The sequence below is a fragment of the Apteryx mantelli genome, chromosome 3 (assembly GCF_036417845.1).
Source record: "Apteryx mantelli isolate bAptMan1 chromosome 3, bAptMan1.hap1, whole genome shotgun sequence".
NCBI lineage: Eukaryota > Metazoa > Chordata > Aves > Apterygiformes > Apterygidae > Apteryx > Apteryx mantelli.
Genome location: NC_089980.1, coordinates 116,240,773 through 116,260,495, shown reverse-complemented (window position 1 = coordinate 116,260,495; position 19,723 = coordinate 116,240,773). Strand labels below are relative to the sequence as shown.

At 37.8% G+C, this 19,723-nt stretch overlaps 1 protein-coding gene across 10 annotated transcripts in view; it reads left to right on the top strand.

Moving 5' to 3' along the window:
* The window catches only part of ARHGEF10 (Rho guanine nucleotide exchange factor 10), a 120,670-nt gene that overhangs the window by 25,593 nt on the left and 75,354 nt on the right, over positions 1 to 19,723 (top strand). For 9 of the 10 annotated variants that reach the window (XR_010883822.1, XM_067294223.1, XM_067294222.1 and 6 more), the window contains exons 3-8: positions 7,690 to 7,860; positions 9,168 to 9,458; positions 10,718 to 10,784; positions 11,927 to 12,006; positions 13,083 to 13,139; positions 16,188 to 16,351. Coding sequence is in view for 9 of the 10 variants with exons in the window: in XM_067294223.1 (XP_067150324.1) it covers positions 7,690 to 7,860; positions 9,168 to 9,458; positions 10,718 to 10,784; positions 11,927 to 12,006; positions 13,083 to 13,139; positions 16,188 to 16,351 (830 nt within the window). In the remaining variant the exon portion in view is untranslated. Of the gene's footprint in view, positions 1 to 5,945; positions 6,075 to 7,689; positions 7,861 to 9,167; positions 9,459 to 10,717; positions 10,785 to 11,926; positions 12,007 to 13,082; positions 13,140 to 16,187; positions 16,352 to 19,723 lie in introns of all 10 variants that reach the window. The other variant, XM_067294225.1, reaches the window with a different exon arrangement.

Here is a 19,723-nt window from a genome sequence, read left to right as displayed (position 1 = left end):
ACTTTTTCCCAACAAAATAGATACAGTATTATAATAATTGATACATCTGTGTGACACTATGGGAACAAATTCATATTCATTGATGGAGTACTGAAAAGCAGTGCAAGGTACCTGGGTACATATCCCCCCATGCGGGCAGCCTCTCTGTGAACACCGTGTGTCTGGCTCTGCACTGCTTCCCAGGGCAGTCGGCAGCTTGGAGGATGTTCCGGTGGGGCGGCTGAGGGCCGTGATGGCTTGAGCCACCAGAGGCATCCACTGTGACTCTTGACGGCTGGGCACAAGCTAGGATGGGCCTCGAGGCTGCTCTAACCTGTCCTGCTGAGGAGCTGCTGCCCAGAGGCTGCAAACCAGGAGGAGAAGAGGAAGTGCAAATCCATCCATTCCCTAGTGGCCTCGTGCAGACTGCAGTTCTGGTCTAGGGGTAAATGTGATTCTTAGAGTGTAGATCTGTTTTTTAATCAGTTTGCTAAGTCTTCACATAATTAGGTAGCTTCTGAAAGTTTTGGTCTAAGATGCCAGTGGGGCAACTCTCTGTTACAGTATTTCTGCAGCTTGATTTCATTCTTTGAGGGCAGAAGTTTAGTACGTAGAGGTAACTGTGCAGGCTGTGATCTATATGGAAGTTGGTACTTGAGAACATTCAGCAAAAAATTGCACCGATGCTTTAACCAAAGGGACCTAAAGGGAGAATGTCACTTGGTGATGTGGAAGTGCCCATGAATGGGTTTGTTTGCAGCAGCATTCCTAAAAGCCAGCCACCTTCTCTGTGACTTAAAACATTTATTTACTAATGAAATCATGCAGAACAGAGGTTGTCTTCATTAGTACTTTCTATTTCAACAGCACACTCCTAGAGACCTTGAATTGATGTTAGGAAGTCACGGCATGAAAGTCACTTGGATAACTTTAAAACTTTCTTTGTGCTTTTTTCATTGTGGAAACAGTCTATAATTATTTGCTTGCATATTCTTTTCTTAAATAGCTTTTATAGTCCTGTTTCCCATTTGGCACATAAGCGTATAGTACTCCTTGATTCCAGCCACTTGGCTGAACGCTGTCCTCCCATTTGCAGCCTCCTCCCTCCGTCTGCCAGACCCAGCTGATGCCAGTTCTGTTCTTGCTCTCCAGGCTCCTCCTTTTCCAACTACCTGGCTTCCAGCTCCCAGTCCTTTCACACTGAAATAAGTCCGTATTTCCCATCCAAAATTCCAGTTTGACCAGACTTCTTGTTTCATTTTACTTCTCTTCATCCTTCCTTACCCAGATACTTTCCATGTTGCACTTGGAGTCAGCTCGCTTTCATCTTCACCTTTCTCCCTGCATGGGTGCTAGCCAGAGGTGCTGTTTGGGCAGCACAGAAGGGATACTGTTAAGCTGAATACTAGAGTGAAAGAATATTTAAGTTCATTTTTCTCTCCTGGTACTGAAGAAGTCATGGTCACATGTGGGAGAAGTGAGCAGAAAGAAAATATTTTGTTGCTCTGTGGCTGTAGGAATGCAGTCTAATCAGCATTAGGAGGTTGTGAGAATCTTGAGATTACCCGGTGAAGACTGAATCTTAAAACCTTTTTTCTGTTTGAGATGTAACAAGTTTCTGCTGAATATGAATCAACTGTGGCTTCTTGTAGGTTTACAAGTTGGTCACATTTTTACAGGAACACTGGAAGTGCTTGTAGCACAGGATTCACCTTCCTGACAAATGTCAAATCTCTACTACAAACTTTCACTGAAATTAAAAGCAAACAAATTGGGAACCCATTCATCTTTAAACACAGTTGGCACAGTACGTTTATGCCCCAATGGTTAGTTTTACAAAATCAATGATAATTTGAAAGATTCTGGTATTTCCTGTTATAAGACTAAAAATGAACAGAGTTTTCATCTTTCACCTGTGATAAAATGAGAATATTTTCATGGTTATGTATGTTCTTTCTTTTTCTACAGCTATAACAGTAGTTCTGGACTGACACTGATTTTTGAAAAGGACATATAGCAGGTGGCTGTGACTTAGAGGAAAAAGTATCTGGTCTGATTTAGTCCTGCATATATACTTACACCATATGGGAAGTACAGTTTCTAAAACTGTTTTCAGGTGGAGGAGAGTAATTCTTTTTCCTTCCAGAATTCAAAAAAAATTTTTAAATTATTTTTTATTTCTTCAGAATATTAATACCTGTGAGGCTATTCAGAACTTAAAAGAAGGTATTTTCCATTAGTTGAGAAGAGCACTTTCCCGGTTAGATTTTAGCGCCTTGCTGTTTTCTAGTGCAATTCCAGTTCTTTCTTCTATGTGGCATCTTGCACATTCACACAAGGAGCTAGACAGATTCTGACTATTAATAAAAAGAGTCTGGAAAAGCAAACATATCTCATCCTAGAAGAGGGCTAGAGAGAACATCTCTGGCATTTGTCAAGGTTCATATGCACTGGGATTGTTGAGTCTGCCTGTTTGCTGTGATTTGTAAACTTCGTAAGTTACTGAGTTTTATGATAGCTAAATACACTCTGAGATAGTAAACTTTTTTTACTGAAAAGTTTTGCTTTGAAGATACTCAAGAACTGGTAGTTCAGTTTGAAGGAAGATGGATTCCAAGTATCTTGCTGCAATCCAAAATACTTAAGTAAAAAAGAAAGATGTTTTCAGACTGCACACTGGAATAAGAACAAGCAGCTTCTTTCAGTCTCTGTGTTAGATTTAACTGTATTAATAATATTATTTTACGAAAGAATAATATTTTGCATCTGAAGCAAAGCATACTTGCATTTTCTTCATCTGTCAATGTAAGTTGGCAACATGGCTGAAAGCAATTGAAAATGTGTCACTTAGAAGCAAAAAAAAAATTGACATTTAGTGAATATGCAAAAGAAATCCAATTTAGATTCCAGAGGTGAAACAATAAATTGTGTATACTGGGAAAAAAAAAAAGACTATGAGAGGGAGAAGGGAAAAGTAGCTTTCCCTTCTGGGAACGTGTGTCTTTACCATCTCTTTCAGTCTTTGAATGTTCTTTGCTCTGGAGTCTTTCAAATGTAATAGGTTATTTTATCTTTTTGTTCCGTAGTGGCCTGCTGGCTTTAATTAAAAAAAAAAAAAAAAAAAAGGCAACTGATTGCAAGGTTGACACTCCTAATTATACAGAAGTCTTCACTCAGTCTATAAAGGTGCTTTTCAAACCTTATAACAGACGTGTTCAGATATGAGTATTTTGTGATAGCAAGGCACCTATTTAAGTACAAGGCTTCCAGGTTTATTGTAATTGTGCTCCAGACTGCTGAATTATTCCTGATCAGGATTATAATTCTTCCCATACATAGTTTTCCATGGAAGAAACTCGGTTGATTTCCTTAGTGTCATATCTGATTTACATGATTACAAGTGAGGACAGAATTTGTTGTGATTTTTTTTTTTCCTCTGTGCTTGCACTGTATTCAAAATTTAAAGTCCTTAGTAATAAGTGCCAACTTTATCTTTTTTTGAGGAGAACTATTAATAAAACTTCACTAGCTTAATCTCAGATTTAAAATTAATGTCACTCTTAAATTTGTAACATTTTAGCTGTACTATGTTAAACTATAAATAGTTTACGGAAAATGAATGGGAAAGTGGATGGTGCCAAGAATGCTTTGCAATTGGCAGAGCAACCAAAAATTGTTTAATTTTGGTTATGCCCCAGTGGGTCTCTGAAAACATAGTCTGTTTGCTTATTTTTGAAGTAAGCTTAAGGGAAAAGTCATTTCATTGAATAACATATTACAGAAAAAACTCAATTTTACTTTGTTAATCCACATGTTGTGCTAAAAATTATCAGAATATGAATTCCTTCATCTAATTTGAAATTCATATTTTCACTCCCAATTTAACTTTAAGGCAATTTTCCCATTATTTCAGGTTTTTTTTCATGTTTTTAAAACTCAGAATAGAAATTTTTAGAAACATAAATATTTACCACAAGCCACAGAATGATTTTGGCACAAGATGAAGAAGTTAAATCAATTACTGTGTTCTCATCACTGGCTGACACATCAGTTGTCAAGTTAAGAATGTGGATAGTAGTGAGAGCGCAAATTAGGTTTTTAGCAAGTAATTTAATTGTTTGAAGTAATTTTGAATGGACAGTGTAATGCTAATCCTGAGAAGCCTGTAATTATGACTTGGGAAAAATCATGAATTTTAAAAAGATGTAAAAATGTAGTTCTTTCTTATGTGATTGGGGGAGTGTTTTGGAATAATTTTTTTTCTTCATTTTTTCCCTACAGTCACAACTGCTTGGAAATCCACTTTTCTGGTAGATCATTTTGGCTTACATTTAAAGGACTGGAGGAACAGAGACTTTTTTCATAAGCATGAAACTTTGCAAGATATGTGATGGGGGTTTTTTAGCCGGATTCAGACCAAGTTTAGCTATGCTTTGTGTCATTCTAATTTTTGTAGAACTTTTCAAGAGCAGAAAAATGCTTTAGTGTGTGTGTGTGTGTGTGTGTGTGTGTGTGTTGTTTTGACATGAGAACATAAACTGTAGCAAAAGTACATATTTTCAAAACTGCAGTTATGCAAGATATCTTTTTTTGTATGACTTAATCTGTGTTTAGTTCTGGATAGCTCTAGGTTTATCTTCAGTTAAAGCATGCCCCATCCTCTCTTTATATGTGTTATAAAAATACTTTGTTTCCATCAAATGAAATAGTGTACCCTCAAGATTAAAAGCTCAAAGGAGAATAATTATTAGACTGAAGGGTTCAGTAAATTTAAAGAGTAAAAGTTTACCTTTAAACCTGAAGAATTAAATAAATGTAGAAGTGACACAAAGCTAAAATACAGTTTGAAAACTTTTCAAAGGGGAGTTATTTGGCTCCAGTCTACCATTGCTAAAAGGCGTGTAATTTCTCTTATTTTTATTTTTCTTAATCTTAACCCACTATTCCGTCACTGATGTAATTTAGGAGGACTTCCCATGCTGTACTGTTCAAATGCATGGTCCTGTGCTTTGTTTCTCTCTGAGGTAAAGTCAATGTTTCTAAATAAACAAAACAGGGCAGTAATAACAAAAACTGTAATAAAAATAAGGTGATATTTAAAAAAATTTTTTTTTACCTAAGTTGGGAAAATCAGTCTCTGTCTGGATTTGTTCCTTCAGCCATAAGATATATATACAGTGGGAGGGGGGTGTTGAAGGAAAACTTCCCTGCGTGTTTCCCAGCGGTGGCTTGGGCATTTTGTAGGCCTACACTGGTTTTCTTTTGCCGATGCCTAGAACCAACCTCCAGCGAGTGGGTGGATTCACTGCTCTTGCTTGAGCAATATCCCTTTTCCCCGAGTGGCCCCTAATGCAGTGATCAGAGCACGTTTCACTCATTCCTGTAAGCTTGTCTTCCACCTCCTCCCACCATACGAAATGCAGACGTAACCATTTCGTGTCTTTTAAATGGTTGCTGCTGATCCCGCTTCGGATAGCACAGCAAGGGGAGCGGCAGACAGCAGTGGGTGAACATGAAAAGTTGTGATAGTGCGGTTGTTACCTGCTTACTGACTAAACATCATCTCACACGTTGGTGATCACAAAACTGTTCCACTTGGAAAACACAAACCTGTGAAATACTAAATTTGAAGTACATGGATATACTGAAAACATATAAAAAATTCCTCCCTTTCTTTTCTCCATTACCATCAAGTAGAAAATAGTCATGCAAAGCCTAGTCTAATAAATGCTGAGTTAGGAGGACTTCTGTGCTTGGCTTCAATGGGCAAATGTAAATATGAAAAGCCTTAATCCAAAGGTTGACTTCTTACCAAAGGATTAAAAAAAAAAAAAAAAAAAAAGCATCAAAATTGAATTAAATGTCCTGCTGCCTCAGCCATAAACCATGGCAATAAATGCAGAATAACCCCTTTTTTCATTCTTTAATATTTTTGTAATTAGTTCACTTTTTTCTCCTACAGAAAGACTGCATGAAAGATCTTGTTATTTGTGGCTGTGATAAAATATGCTGGCTCAGCCTGCCTGAAGAAACAGAAGCGTTGGCAAGAATACTTATTACCATGACAATCTAAGCAGTCAAGAGCTATGGATTCTGTGGGTTTTATCATAAAGATACAAAATATGTTCTAGATGGTAGAAAAGCTGATAATATCGTGATGATTCAGGAGATCTTATTGTTCCTGCCGGACTTTGTTTTTAGTATTGTATTATCTGAAGGGGCAGGGTGGTGGTGGGGAACCCTATGAACTTCATTTATATTTTTATAACATATTTGTGTATTTATGTATTTATATAACTATAGCATAAATATATATTATGTTTTTAACATATTTTTACTATGTTGTTGAACACCTGTATAAAAGTTAGATTTTGCTTGTGGTTCTGAGGCAAACCTTGGGAAGAAGGCAGGCCTGGCCAAAAAAAATTCCACAACAACCGCTTCCACCTCAAAGAGATTTCTGATAAGGGTCTTCCCTTCAGAAGATAGGAAAAAAACTCTGGATGGGTGGTTTATGGAGGCAGGAATGAACCCTTTGAGCAACCTGCAGAGAAGGTTTGTGGACACGGCGCCTGGTGGGCAGGGGCTTCCCGCCAGGCAGCTACTGTGCTCCGGCAGAAGCTTTGGATGCTATGCACAGGCTTCCTGTGAACGTGCAGTAAAAACAGCAGTAGCGATAACACAGTGAGAGATCTTAACTCTTCAGGGGATCTCCGTGCCCCTGTGGATACGAACAATAACACAGAGGGAGCTGCTCTGTACTTCCTGCACCCCATCCCCACCCTGGTGTTCAGTGGCAAATCCGTATGGTGTTACTGCAGCACGTTCATAAACAGAGACAAAAAAAAAGGAAGAAAAACCCACTCCTGCTTTCTAGCTGGATTAGAAAATGATTTTATTATTTCAGCTAGTACTTTTTCAAAGGTAAGAACAGAAAAACCAACCCCCCCACCCCACAACCAAATGACTCCTTGATGACTGAAGTGTTTGATAATATGGTTAACAACACAGCACATAAGGTCATTGATATAAAACTAACTCAGACTGAGGTAGAAAGAAGTCTGCTGCTCTTTAATGGTGTGTGTGAGAAAAGTTGCTTTCACTGGCATTTTGACACTAGCTGGTGTCATTATAGAAGCCCAAGCTAAACTGTACTTTCATCTCTCAAAAGGGGTTACTCATTGACACATAGTGTACACCAGGAAAGCAGCGACTTCCCTGGGGCAGAACTTCTCCTTTAACCCCCCTTTCTCTCTCTCTCTCTCTCTTTTTTTTTTTTAATTCACACTGCCAGTTTTGGATTGTTGTGAAAGAACAGACTTAGAAGAATTAAAAAGGAATAAAGACTTGAAGTCATAAAGTCCCAAAGCTCCGGTTCAAAATACAAATTCATCTGTGAACTTTTCTTGTTTAAAGAATCAGCTGATTAAAAATGTTCATAAAAAGTGTTCTGGTTTTAGTTCATTATGACAGAAGCAAAGATATTGTATTATCAGTTATTTGTTGCTTTCCAGTAATTCCATTTTTAGCATTAAAAAGCTTATTGAGATCTACTTGAGTTTATCAACATATCAAAGAGGTTTTGGTTTATTCCATTAACCTAAAATTCTAAGGCTTAATTGTATAAGCTTCATTCATAATTGGAACATTTACTGATCACATGAAATCATTAATAATAACAAACAACAAAAAGAGTGTCTTTCTGCACAGTTCTAGAGAATGAACCCAAAGTCACTGGTACAAATGATGAAGAGGAGGAAGAAGGAGAAGAGTTTGACTTTGATAGTGGAGATGAGATACCAGAAGCAGACAGACAAGCCCTTATGCCACCTCCTTCTGATTCTGGAAATAATATAGAGCATGAAGAAGCTAATGTCACAGGTAAGTTAGCCTGCCAGTCCCATAGGCTGTGCCTCCCCTAGGCTAAGCAAAGATCAGACTGCTGTAGCATAGGAACCTTTTTCTGATAATGTAATTAAATATTTGTAAGAGTGCCATGGAAAAATTATATAAAGATTTCCATGGAAAGACTATACAAGTGTTTTGTTCTTTCCTGCTGGTTACACTTGTGGTAGATTTGACATTGCAAATGAACAGGTCTTGTCATTTCGGTGAGGTTTCCCATCTGCCTGTGACATCCAAACCAGTGGATCGGTCTCACTCGCAGTACTGTGCTACAGGGAAACTTTTATGTCCTTGCAGCTGCATATGGGTGACTTGAGATAAGTCATCTTCACAGCCAGTATGCTGGTTGCTGATCTGAAGAGCATATGTATATAGAAATCAAAGGAATCAGAAAGTTGGAAGTTTATTCATAAGCTGGTGTCTTATTTTATTAAATATTAAAACCCTTAGACTTTGTTAAAACACATGCAGATGTTCCCTGTGCTGAGGTATATTCTGGAAATCACTGGATTCTGCTCAAACCTACAGCAGCTAATTTTATTGACTTCAATCCAGTTTCCTTTTGTAAACAGAGTCTTTGTGTTCATGGCAATTAGAGATAGATAACTCTTCAGGTGACTGTAAGTTTGACAACCTGGAACTTAAACACTGCCTTGCTCTGAAAATTTTTATTGCTGCTCACTCACCTTTTTGTGAACTTGCAGTTAAATCTGATAAACTTTTAATTACTTGGACTCCAGTTCTGCAGCTGTTTTTAAAGTGGCCTTTGGTTCCACTGTACCTCCAGCTAGTCTCAAGAGATATCAGGAAATTTGTTCAACAGGAAATAATTTATTTTTAAGGAGGAAAACTTGGAAAGTTACTTTCTTTCCCCTTTTCTCAGCAGAATTTTTTCAGGAATGTTCTTTAAGGAGTGAGCTTCTAGTGAGCTTTTTCTTTCTTCTCCTCGTAGCTATTACTAAAATATTTCTTGTATCATATATGACAAAAATTTGTCTAGAATCCAGATTTCAAACTTCAGGGTTTAAGGCTCTTTTCAACTATGTGCTCGCTGACACCCTAACCCCCTGTTAGCCTTCCTCCTATACAGGATTTAGGAGTCCTGGAATCGAGTTTTTGTTCTTCCACAGACTTTCTTCATGACCCATCTGTAAAATGGGGACAATAACACTACTTTACTTTGTAGGAATTTTGTGAGTTATAGACTGTAAGCTACTTCTAAAGTAAAGCTTAAATATGAAAAATAAAATCTTGTTTTTTTGTTTTTCATTTTTCAAATAAAGGGACTGATAATTTAGAAAAAAATGAGAAAATACAGACATCGCAATCTGCTGCAGAGGGCACTCCAACAAAAGTAAACCCCTATTCAGTTATAAATATTTCACCAATCCAAGAAAAGGATCCATCCTCATCACCAGAACCAAGCCCTCAAGATGAAAGTACGAGTCCTAACTCATGCAGTGGATATTCTGTTCCTGTGCCCTGTGGCTATGCTGTACCATCCAATTTACCATTGATATTGCCAGCATACTCCAGTCCTGTTATAATACGCAGTGTTTCTGCGGATGAAGAAGGTACTGTATCTACCGAATTTATTTTATTTGGAGGGGAATCCTTGTGTAACTTCAGGTAACTGTACTGTCTTGTGTTTGCGTAGTGCTGTTCCTTGATGTCTGTGGGAGGTTTCGTGTCAAAATTGAAAAAGAACTCTATCCTAGAGTAGGAACTAAAACTTATTGTCAGATATTGAAGAAAAATGTTGGTTTATTAAAAAAAAAAAAAAAAAAGGAAAAGTTCCTGTGGGGCTCCACTTGCAGTACTAGGATTGAGATATCTAAGTAAAGATGCATAAGAAAAAAGAATATAGACAGAGTCAGTTCTTTCTCAACCCTTTACTTAAATGAGTTATACTTGACCTTTGGTTTTCCAGCGCCATATTACAACAGATAACATGAGTCAGGACTCTTGGTTTATCTTGCCATTAAGAATATTTAATGTTAATCCCCCCTTAATGACATGAAGTAATTTCCAGATTAATAATTCAGTGCTCAAGCTAAATGTTTTTTCACAAAGCTTTATCATGCTTTAGCTAGGTCCTGGCAGAGTTCTTGTCCCTTTCATCCCCTTATATGCATTTCTCTTTTCAGTCCCAGTGGATTTAAAGTTGCTGTGGGTTTTTATCCTCAATGATTTGACAGATTCTATTTGTCCTTTAGTCTAATTTTAAGATAGAAGGGTAAGAGCGGAAGGGAAATAACTATGGTTTGTTAAAGAAACAGAGACAATGCCCCTATTTTGTAACCAAAAACTGTCAAAATTGGCAGCTTAATATTGAGAGAGCAGGAAGAACAGAAAAATTCCCATACCATGTCCTTTTTCCTTTCTTGTATTTTGAATGTACTAGCCTTTAGCTAGGCAGCAATTCTACTGTAATTCCATATGTAGTGATACATTTTCTTGCAGCCATTGCTGTCCACCACCATTAGTCATACTAGCAGGTAAAAGCAAATGTCTTTGTGTGTTTTTTATTGCCTGTAAAGGAATATATATTCCAGAAATTAGAATTAAATGCATCAGCCATTCATTGTGATTTCCTCTTAGACTAAACTGCTGTGTCTCTGTGAATTAATTCTTTCATTCACAAAAATAGTGTGAAAAAAAAAACTCTTAAAAATTTTCAGACATGTTCATTTAGGGATAAAAATGTTGTACAGAAGTAGATGATTCATTAGCAGTTTTAGTAAAATCAGTTTCATATGCTAAAACATACCATTTAAAGCACACCTACATTTTATTTCAAATATTTTGATGATCATGTTTTGTTTCTACTTAGGAGGTGCACAGTCAGCAACCGAAGAATGCCATTGTAGTTCTGTAAACTCAGAGGATCCCCAAAATAGGTGATTGCTAGTTCAACACAATTTAATGATCTATAAAACCTTAATTCCTGAGAAAGCTTGCATTTGATAAGCCAAACATTTAATTTTTCATTTCTGACATTTCCATTTTTTTATTTTCATTTTCTTAGCTCCATAACTCTGCTTGTGTATCAAAATCAGCACTGATTGAGGTCTAATATGTACAACTATGCATGATATTTTTGAGGGAATAAGGTTTAACTTTATAGAATCATAACAATGTTGGCTGCAAGAGACTTCTGGAGATCTCGTAGTCTAACCTCCTACTTTACAGCAGGACTGCTGCCAACATGAGATCAGATCAGGTGTGGTTTTGGTAGTATCTCAAAAATCTCCAGGGATGGAGATTCCACAGCATTTCTGAGCAATGTCTTCACTGCTGCACAAACCTTTTGGTGAACAAACTGAATTTCCCAATCTGCAATTTGCTGACCGTTCCCCCTTGTTATGTGATCTGGCACTGCAAACAAAAAGTTTGACTCCATCACCTCTGCAGCTCTCAGATAGTTTTAGGCTGCTTTTGGGTCAACCTGTACCTCCTTTTTACCAGATTAAATGGGCCCACCTCCTTCAGCCTATCTCCGTGTAGGCCACGTGCTTTAGTCTCCTGACTATCTTGGCAGCCCTCTGCTAGACCCTCCCCAATTTCTCCATATGCTTCTTCAGCTGAGGAGCTGCAAATCCTGAACACAGTATTCCGGGTGCAGCCTCACCAGCACCAAAAAGAGGGGGATAACTGCCTCCCTCAGTCTGCTGGCTGCATGCCTCCTCATGTAGTGCTGTATGTATTTAGTCTTTTTTACAGTGAAAGAGCAGCTCTCATTTCCTGGCTTTCAACAAGATAGTTTTTTGTGTTTTGGTAGAATAACTGAACAACAAAACATTTCCGTGGGAGGGGAAGTGATTTCAATTTCTTGACTAAAATGGTCAGAATAGAGTATTAGACTCTGAAAGACTACTGAAGTAGCATTTTTTAAGTAATCTACAGCCTCAGAGTGAGAACTTGGAGGCAGTGTTTTGGGTTTCTTTAATTATCTTGTCTTTACGGTTACTTAAAAACAGCATTAAAAACAAGCATTATAGTGTAGCTTTTAATGCTTTTGTTTTGTGGCATTTTTTTCAAGTGAAGATAACCAGGTCAGGAGAGAGGATGATGCTTTGGCCAAGTGGGTTGCAGATCCGGCAAATACAGCATGGATGGAAAGTAAGTATCAGCGAGCACTGAAGTACAACTTTAGAAGAAGGTCAGTTTTAAGTTGTGATCAACAGTGTGTGTGTGTGTGTATGTAATGTATATGTGTGTGTAATGTATGTGTGTATGAATGTATATATGCGTACACACATGCATACATTTTACAGGGATGTCTGTATTCACTTTTATTTTATTTTTTAGATATGTTCCAGGGCCAAGTTTTACCAGATAAAAATATTCAATAGTGTAATATTTTAATGTAGAGATTAACATTCACTTTTGCATAGAGTACTTTTTGAAGTCAAGGGAATCATATGCTACTGTTTAAGGCAAATCATTTGGCTCCATTGGATATATACATAGTGGAAATTTGCTAAAGTTCATGGTCTCCTTTGTGGCTATATATGAGTTTGCTCTTCTCATAGTTTCGCAATTAAGTTCTTGGAGAAGGTGGAAGGGAAGAAACTTTTTCTTAATGCTTCTCCTTGGCTCTTTGCTGGCAGGTGTGTTTTAGACCAGAACAGAGACCATGCAGTTTGAGGACAGATTGTCCTGGCTATCCTCAGCTCGGACTAAGTGAGAGTTCCCACTGGGCTGGAGGTTCCTGTTACGTGGCATTTGAAACAAATGAGGAATTTGCATCATCATCTCAACCTGCCTCTTAACTTACTAGAATGATCATTACATTATTTACAGTTTTGGTTCTTTTTTAAAAAAATGTATATTACAGCTTAGAGCCAATTAGTAAGGCAGCAAGCAGTGCTCAGCTAGCACAGAGCATACCATAGTGCTGTGAAAAGGAGGGAAAATTGTTGGCTGTGGAAATGGATTTCTGTTTTCAGGCTCCCAAAGGTTATCATAAACAACACAGAAAACACTGTTTGAAATTTCTCAAATATCTTATCAATACTGTTATTGTGCATTCTTGTGGTATTTGATTAATGATGATTAGATGTACTGGCAAAATGCTGATGGAGAGTGGGTCATATCTCCATTATATTCGTATGTGCCAGTATAACCAAAATTCATTGTTGGTCCCAATCAAATTTTATGAGATTTCTCACTTCTTTTTCCTGTTTTGCTTTTAGACCCAGATGAAGTAATTTATGATGATGTGCCAAGAGAAAATTCCGACTCTGAACCAGGTTTGAAGTCTTTGTAATATAAACGATGTAGATCTATTTTAAATTGAAAGAAATGTAGTATGACCTACGTGAATGTGTACTGAATAGATACGTTCACTAAAAATATATGTATATGAAATTAACACTGTATCAATAATCAGTGGGTCTTGCAAAACTCAAAACTAACTCTTAACAGAATTTATATCTACAGGTCTCCTATACGATTCTGTTCAAAAGTTGAATTCTGCTTTATGTGGATGTAGAACATGTACAGATACTGTACAATACCGTCCCAATATATACTGTCCCAAATCCCAGAGTGGTGGTGTTCCATGTATTAGAGAAAAGACAGAATTATAGTTTGGGGTATTGTAGCCATGGTGACCTAAACAAGGCAAAGTATGTAGGGAAAGGATATTTTTAAATAGATCAACCAGTTTACAATAATGCATCGTTATCATGGTTGTACAGAGAACTGCTCTATTCTTTAAAGTTCCGCTTTGCATAAAAATATCTGATAGATGAAAAACTATGTTCAGATCACTGAACACCTGTTGAAGAGGAGATTCAGAGAGGCTGTTAACCGCCCTAACTGTGACTGCAGAAATGTTTTATTTCAGCTTCAGAATAATCTAGCTCCTTATTTTGTGTCCATTTTTGGAAAGGCAAGAATAGATTTCCAAGCAGTTGCTGGAGTCAAGATTTTGTCTTGACTGGGAGCAGTGGAACCAGAAGTCAAGAAGCTTATTTAAGCAAGGAATCTCTCAGATTTGTTTTGCAGTTTTTGATCACAGTGAAGACTGTGTTTAAGGCTTTGTTGGTGCTAACAGGTTTTGTTTGACTGGACTGGCTTATTAGGAACTCAGAATCTACTTTTCTTGGCTCTCAGAGGGTATAGGTGATTGCTGAATTTGATTATAACCATGCTAACGATTCAAAAAAGCACTTAAGCTGTAACGTTTTCATTTCTTGTTCTTAGTAGTGCTCAGGCAAGACATTCAGCAAATTTTATTACTGAAATATGTTTCACTTATTATTTGGATTTATTATTAATGACTTAAATGCTTTTATTCCTGGAAAGTCCCTAAGTGGACTGTGCCAATTTGGGAAGGGGCATCTTCCAGCTCAGTCAGGAAACACGTACATGGTGGCTGGGGCTGACCTGGGGAGTTGAGGGGGATGTGGAACAAAGCTTTGCTGAGCATCTCAATCAGAATTTTCAGCTTAACCCAGAAGTTATTAACCCAAATTCTGGCTTTTCATCTGTACCCACAGACATTGAAAGATTCTGAGAAAATACGTAATGGGGGTAATTTCATCTCTGTGTGTTCATGATCTTTGTTTTGTATATTTATATTGTGGGTTTTGACAAGGAGGCACACCTGTTTCACAAACCTGGCAATCTGAGTGCCCCATTCTGCATTAGTGTGTGGGCAAGATGTATCTACTACATCACTGGGTATATCCTGCCCCAATAATGGCATTGCAAAATTTGGACTTATATCATTACAATGATGATTTTTTAAATTTTTTCATTGTGCTAATTACCACTAAAACTTCTCCTTCAGGACATATATTTTAAGGACAATTTTGATATTCATGGAGATTAAAAAAAAAAAAAGCATTTAATTATCCCAAATTAAGGGAGATTACTTCATGTTAATTCTAAATAATGTCATTAATGTCAATATAGGAAGATTATTCCTGGTCAAAACACAATTTTTCAATCATAGAATCATGAAATTAGGCAGATGTGTAAAACATGTCAGTTTTCCTTTTGAGTATGTATTTGAGTATGTGTCAGAGCACTGGAACCCAGAGAGTTTGTGGCCAGAGAGGTTGTGGAGTCTCCTTCTCTGGAGATATTCAAAACCCACCTGGACATGATCCTGTGCAACGTGCTGTAGGTGCCCCTGCTTGAGCAGGGGGGTTGGACTAGATGATCTCCAGAGGTCCCTTTCAACCTCAGTGATTCTGTGATTCTGTGATTTTTTTTTTTCAATTTAAATACAACCGAAATTCTAGTCTTAAAACAAAAGTATGAATTTTGTTTACTGAGGTATATGCTGCAGCTTTAAATGCTAAGTAATAACCTCTGACAACAGGGATCCCTAGCAGAAGTGTTTACGCTTCTCTAATTGTAATGGGACAAATGATTGTGTATGTGAAGTGCATGCCTGTTGGCTGATAAGTATTTGATAATAAACATTTTTCCATTTCATTTTGAGTTAGTTTGTCAAATCTGATGTCTGTGCCAACTAAAAAACCAGCTGAGGTAAGGAATGGAAAGTAGAAAGCAATAAAGCCATTAAAAATACTTCCTTAAAACAACATGGAGCAGTTCTGTAGCAATTTTTTGCATTAGTATTTTGGAAACACTTTTCTAGTGTCTTTAACTGGTGGTGCTTTGGTCAGCCTTTGAAATAGAGCTTTCTCCATCTTGAAAAGATTAATATTGCAAGCCTAGTTTATGGGCAAGGCAGCATGCGGATATAAGAGCTTCCTAGTAACTGGTAGAATACCAGTATAGTTCCAAGAATGATAAATCATAAAATACCACAATTTTGGTATATGCTTCTTGCTAATTTGGTCTGATCTGTTCTGATCTAAGTAGTGATATTTTCATTTGATTTTCACAGTGTTTCAGCATTTGTTGTTTGAACTGATCATGAAAAAAAAACCTAAAAACAAATGGCAAGCTTGCAAATGGAAGGTTGATTTTAATCCGTGCAGACCCAGGTTCACAGCTACAGTTTCAGCTTACTCTGAATCTCTTCTAAAGCATGTCATGGGATTTGGACAAAACAGTATAGTTTGAGTACAGCATGTTTTTAAAGGGATCGTGGTGTGTACCCAGAACACTGGTCATGTGTCCTGTTTAGTATTCTGTTTTAAGAAAGAAGACCTACTTTGGCTGTTTGAACACTGCATCATTTTATTTCTATTAGAAAGTGTCCATACAAAAGTCTATGTAGTTCTTTGTAGTACATAGTGAACAAGCTTTTTGATGTTTAAACAAACAGTAATTTCAGTGTAACTTAATTTTTTATTTTGGTGTAATTCTTGCAGAGGAAATGATTTATGATGATGTTGAAAATGGTGATGATGGTGGAAACAGCTCCCTGGAATATGGGTGGAGTTCAAGTGAGTTTGAAAGCTATGAAGAACAAAGTGATTCTGAGTGTAAAAATGGAATTCCCAGCTCCTTTTTGCGAGGCAACCACAAGAGACATGTATGTATCCCCACAGTGCTGCTCAGTGATTGAGATTATTCTGATTTTCAAAACCTGCCTTTCTCAGCTGTGTTTCCCTTCTCAGTGCAGTTTCAAATACCAAGAACATCTTTTTAAGAGAGACATGAATCAGTGTGGGAGTGACAATTCACAACAAAATATAGCAGGGAAAGTAAAAGATGAAAATGTTAAACAGGAGCTCCAAAAAAAGAAATCCTCAAATTGGATAAAAATGGAATTAAAAATTGGATGATTTTTTCTCTTGGGCTGTTCCTCACCTTTTCTTCTTTTGCAGCTGATAATTAGTGTAAATGATAAATAAGTGTGAAAAATAACGTGGAAAATGAATGGAGTAACCCTGAAAAAACTTGACGTTTGGGATCCCTCAGGTGCTCAAAAGTGTTCTCTACCTTTTTATCTTAAATCTGCATCACTTCTTTTGCTTGAAGGTGACTGTGCTTAATTAAAAAACAAAAAAAAACCCAAAACAACAAAAAACCCCCAATGATCAGAGATCAGAGAGAAGCCTGTACCATTTAGTAAGGAGAAAAATGTGGTGTGGTGGAACTGATCTATCTGCAACATCTCTGGGTCCTCTGGTCTAATACCTTTGGCTGCATCTGTTCAGGGAGAAGCAGGAGGACACTGATGACATGGGTATGTGCTGGCTGCGTCTTGACTGTGTATCAGGAGCAGACCTAGACTTTCACAGGCTGCTTCAGCTCCTCTTTTGCCATCATGCCCTTTCTCTAAGCAGAAAGTCCTGGCATGAGAGCTGAGGGGCTGCACTGTGCTTCCTGCTGCGAGTCCCTGCTCCAAATGGCCGGAGGACCAAGGTGCGCAGCAGAGCTTTGCACAGTGTCCTACTTCACTGAGCAAGGGGATGGGGTCCAGTCCAGTGCCTGGAGTAACTGTGGAAACCTCAACGTTTTTCTGGTTTATACTAACTAGTAATAGACACCTGTGAGCTACTTCACGACTGGTACCATCAGAGTACAAAATGCTCCAGCTGCCTGTAGGGTGGTTAGGAGGTTGTAGAGTAGCACCCACAGCTGGGGCAACAGAACAACAGAAAGAAGAAATACTGCAGGCTGAGAACTGAATCTGTGCGTTCTGTCTCTATTTTCATAGAGAAAGGCATGCTTTCTTTCTTTAGCTGCTTTCTGCTTCTTTGGTTCTAGATATTTTTTGCTCTAATTTAAGTACTACTTTTGTTTCCATCCTCATTTTGCACCTTTCTTTCAGGGAATGCAATCCCAGTAAAGTTGCACTTTCAAACAGAAAATGTACAAGAAGGATCAAAGCTAGGGAACTTGCTCAGGACGGGATTACTGAAGAGACACCATATATTCTTCCACAGGACCCATATTTTGATTATGCAGGTTTCTTATCTCAGTGAAAATAAAAACCTTACTGTGTATGTTTCTCCCCAGTATCCACGATCTCCTCCTCCCAACCTCCATCCTTGCTGACAGCCCTTCAGAAATCAGGGAGTGAGCAATTAACTGAAGGACTTGATCCTACTCAAATCAGCACTTTGTAAGTTGAGTGCTGATCTTTGGTTTTGTTTTTTTGCTCCTGACTAGAACAAACTTAAGCTATTGCAGCTGTTTCTTTCTGGGAATTTTTGAACTAGACTGAAGCAAACTGAGTTTGACTTTTGAATACCTTTGGAAAAGAGTGGGAAATACTTTACATGTGAGCGTGTGAGTCTTAACATGGCTGCTAGTTTGTTTGTTTTTTAATACTTCTTTTTCCTGTTATCTGTAGCTTCAGCTTTGGCTGTAGTTATAGGAATCTATTTACACACATGCACAGAGCAAGCTTTAAAACTATTAAAAAATATTTATAGGTATACTTTGATCTCCCACAGGGAAATATTTGACATGCATTGAGAGGATGGTGCCAGGAAGAGGCACAAGGTGTCTGAGCAAGAGACTGAAGAGCGGTGGGAGGGAAGGGGCATGCTGTGAGGCGGCTGGCATGCAGCTGGATTTTCCATATTTGTGACAAAAGATTCATTGCATTTTCCAGACTTGTGACAAAAGGAATTGCATTTAAGGAGGATGGGAATAAGATACCTAGAAACACATTAGTTGGGGGATGGAGAAGTCAAGAGACTACCTCACCTGGGTGAATTACTGGGAGGTGGAAAATGACTAGAGGAGGGGTTTGCAGAAGGATGAGGAAAGACAGAAACTGTGGGATTGTTAGGGTACAAAACCTGCACAGACTTTCCAAAGAGGCAAAGAGCAATCCCATCTCTTTATATCCATTCCCTGTATCCACTCCTTTCACTAACCCTCACTTCTGCTCATATCTTGCAGTAGATCTTGCAATATTTTCCCAGCAAGTCTCCTTGTATAGTCTTTCAGAGCTTATGGGGGAACTGGCTTGGTCATTATTATTTGCGTCCATTGAAAAGTACAGGAAAGCTGGCGGCATGATTTTAGTTGTAAGTGCTGATATGATTTCCCTCAAAGTCACTTTTTAATTTTGTCTTTTTATTTTATTTTATTTTTTTAACAACTGGAAAGTGTTTATACAATTAAATGTTTCTAGGTTGTGAACCAGATGCTGTTCTCAATTATACTGGTATAATGCCAGAATCATAGTGGTGGAGGTAATCACATCTTGAGCTAGCCTAGTGGAGCTAAAGCCATGCTTGCCCCTCTGTGTTCAGCTCAGTAGGCCTTCGCTTTCCTTTTACTCTGATCTCTTGCCAAGGAATTCTATTGACAATAAGCTGAGGATTTTTCCACTGGATTTCTTTTCTATTATAAGGCACACCAAATTTTTTTTTTTTTTTTTCCTGATAACATTTCTGCCACTTTTATCTGGCCTTCTCAAAATGTTTAACATGTTAATTAGTATTCCAAGGCATTTCTTCTGGATAGTCCCCTCACCTTTCAAATGGATGTATTCATGTATGACGTATTTATGCCCAAGGTCATATGGTGAGGCTATGACAGAGCTGAGGAAAGGACACACACTTCCTGACTCCCATGCCTATATTCTATTTACAAGATTACGTATCCTTCCCTAAAGATTCTTGTTATCCAACTCACTAGCACTGTAGTTTTCTCAGGTGCTAGCAACCTCTTCAGATAGTTCAGCTGGTATTTGCCCTTTGAGAAATCTTCTGATTCATCATGTTTAAGGACAGTCAGAAATATACTTGCTGGGATGCATGCTTCATAGAATGATGCTCTCAGTTAAAGTTAATAACACTGTCTCCAAATGGTTTGTAAGAGATGTGCACTGTGTAGTTAATATGCAGTTAGCTTAGACGAAGTGACTTTGTCTCTGTCTTTACATAGTTGCCAGTGTACCACGAACATGCCTGGCTGGGTTTCAGTAAGTACAGTGATA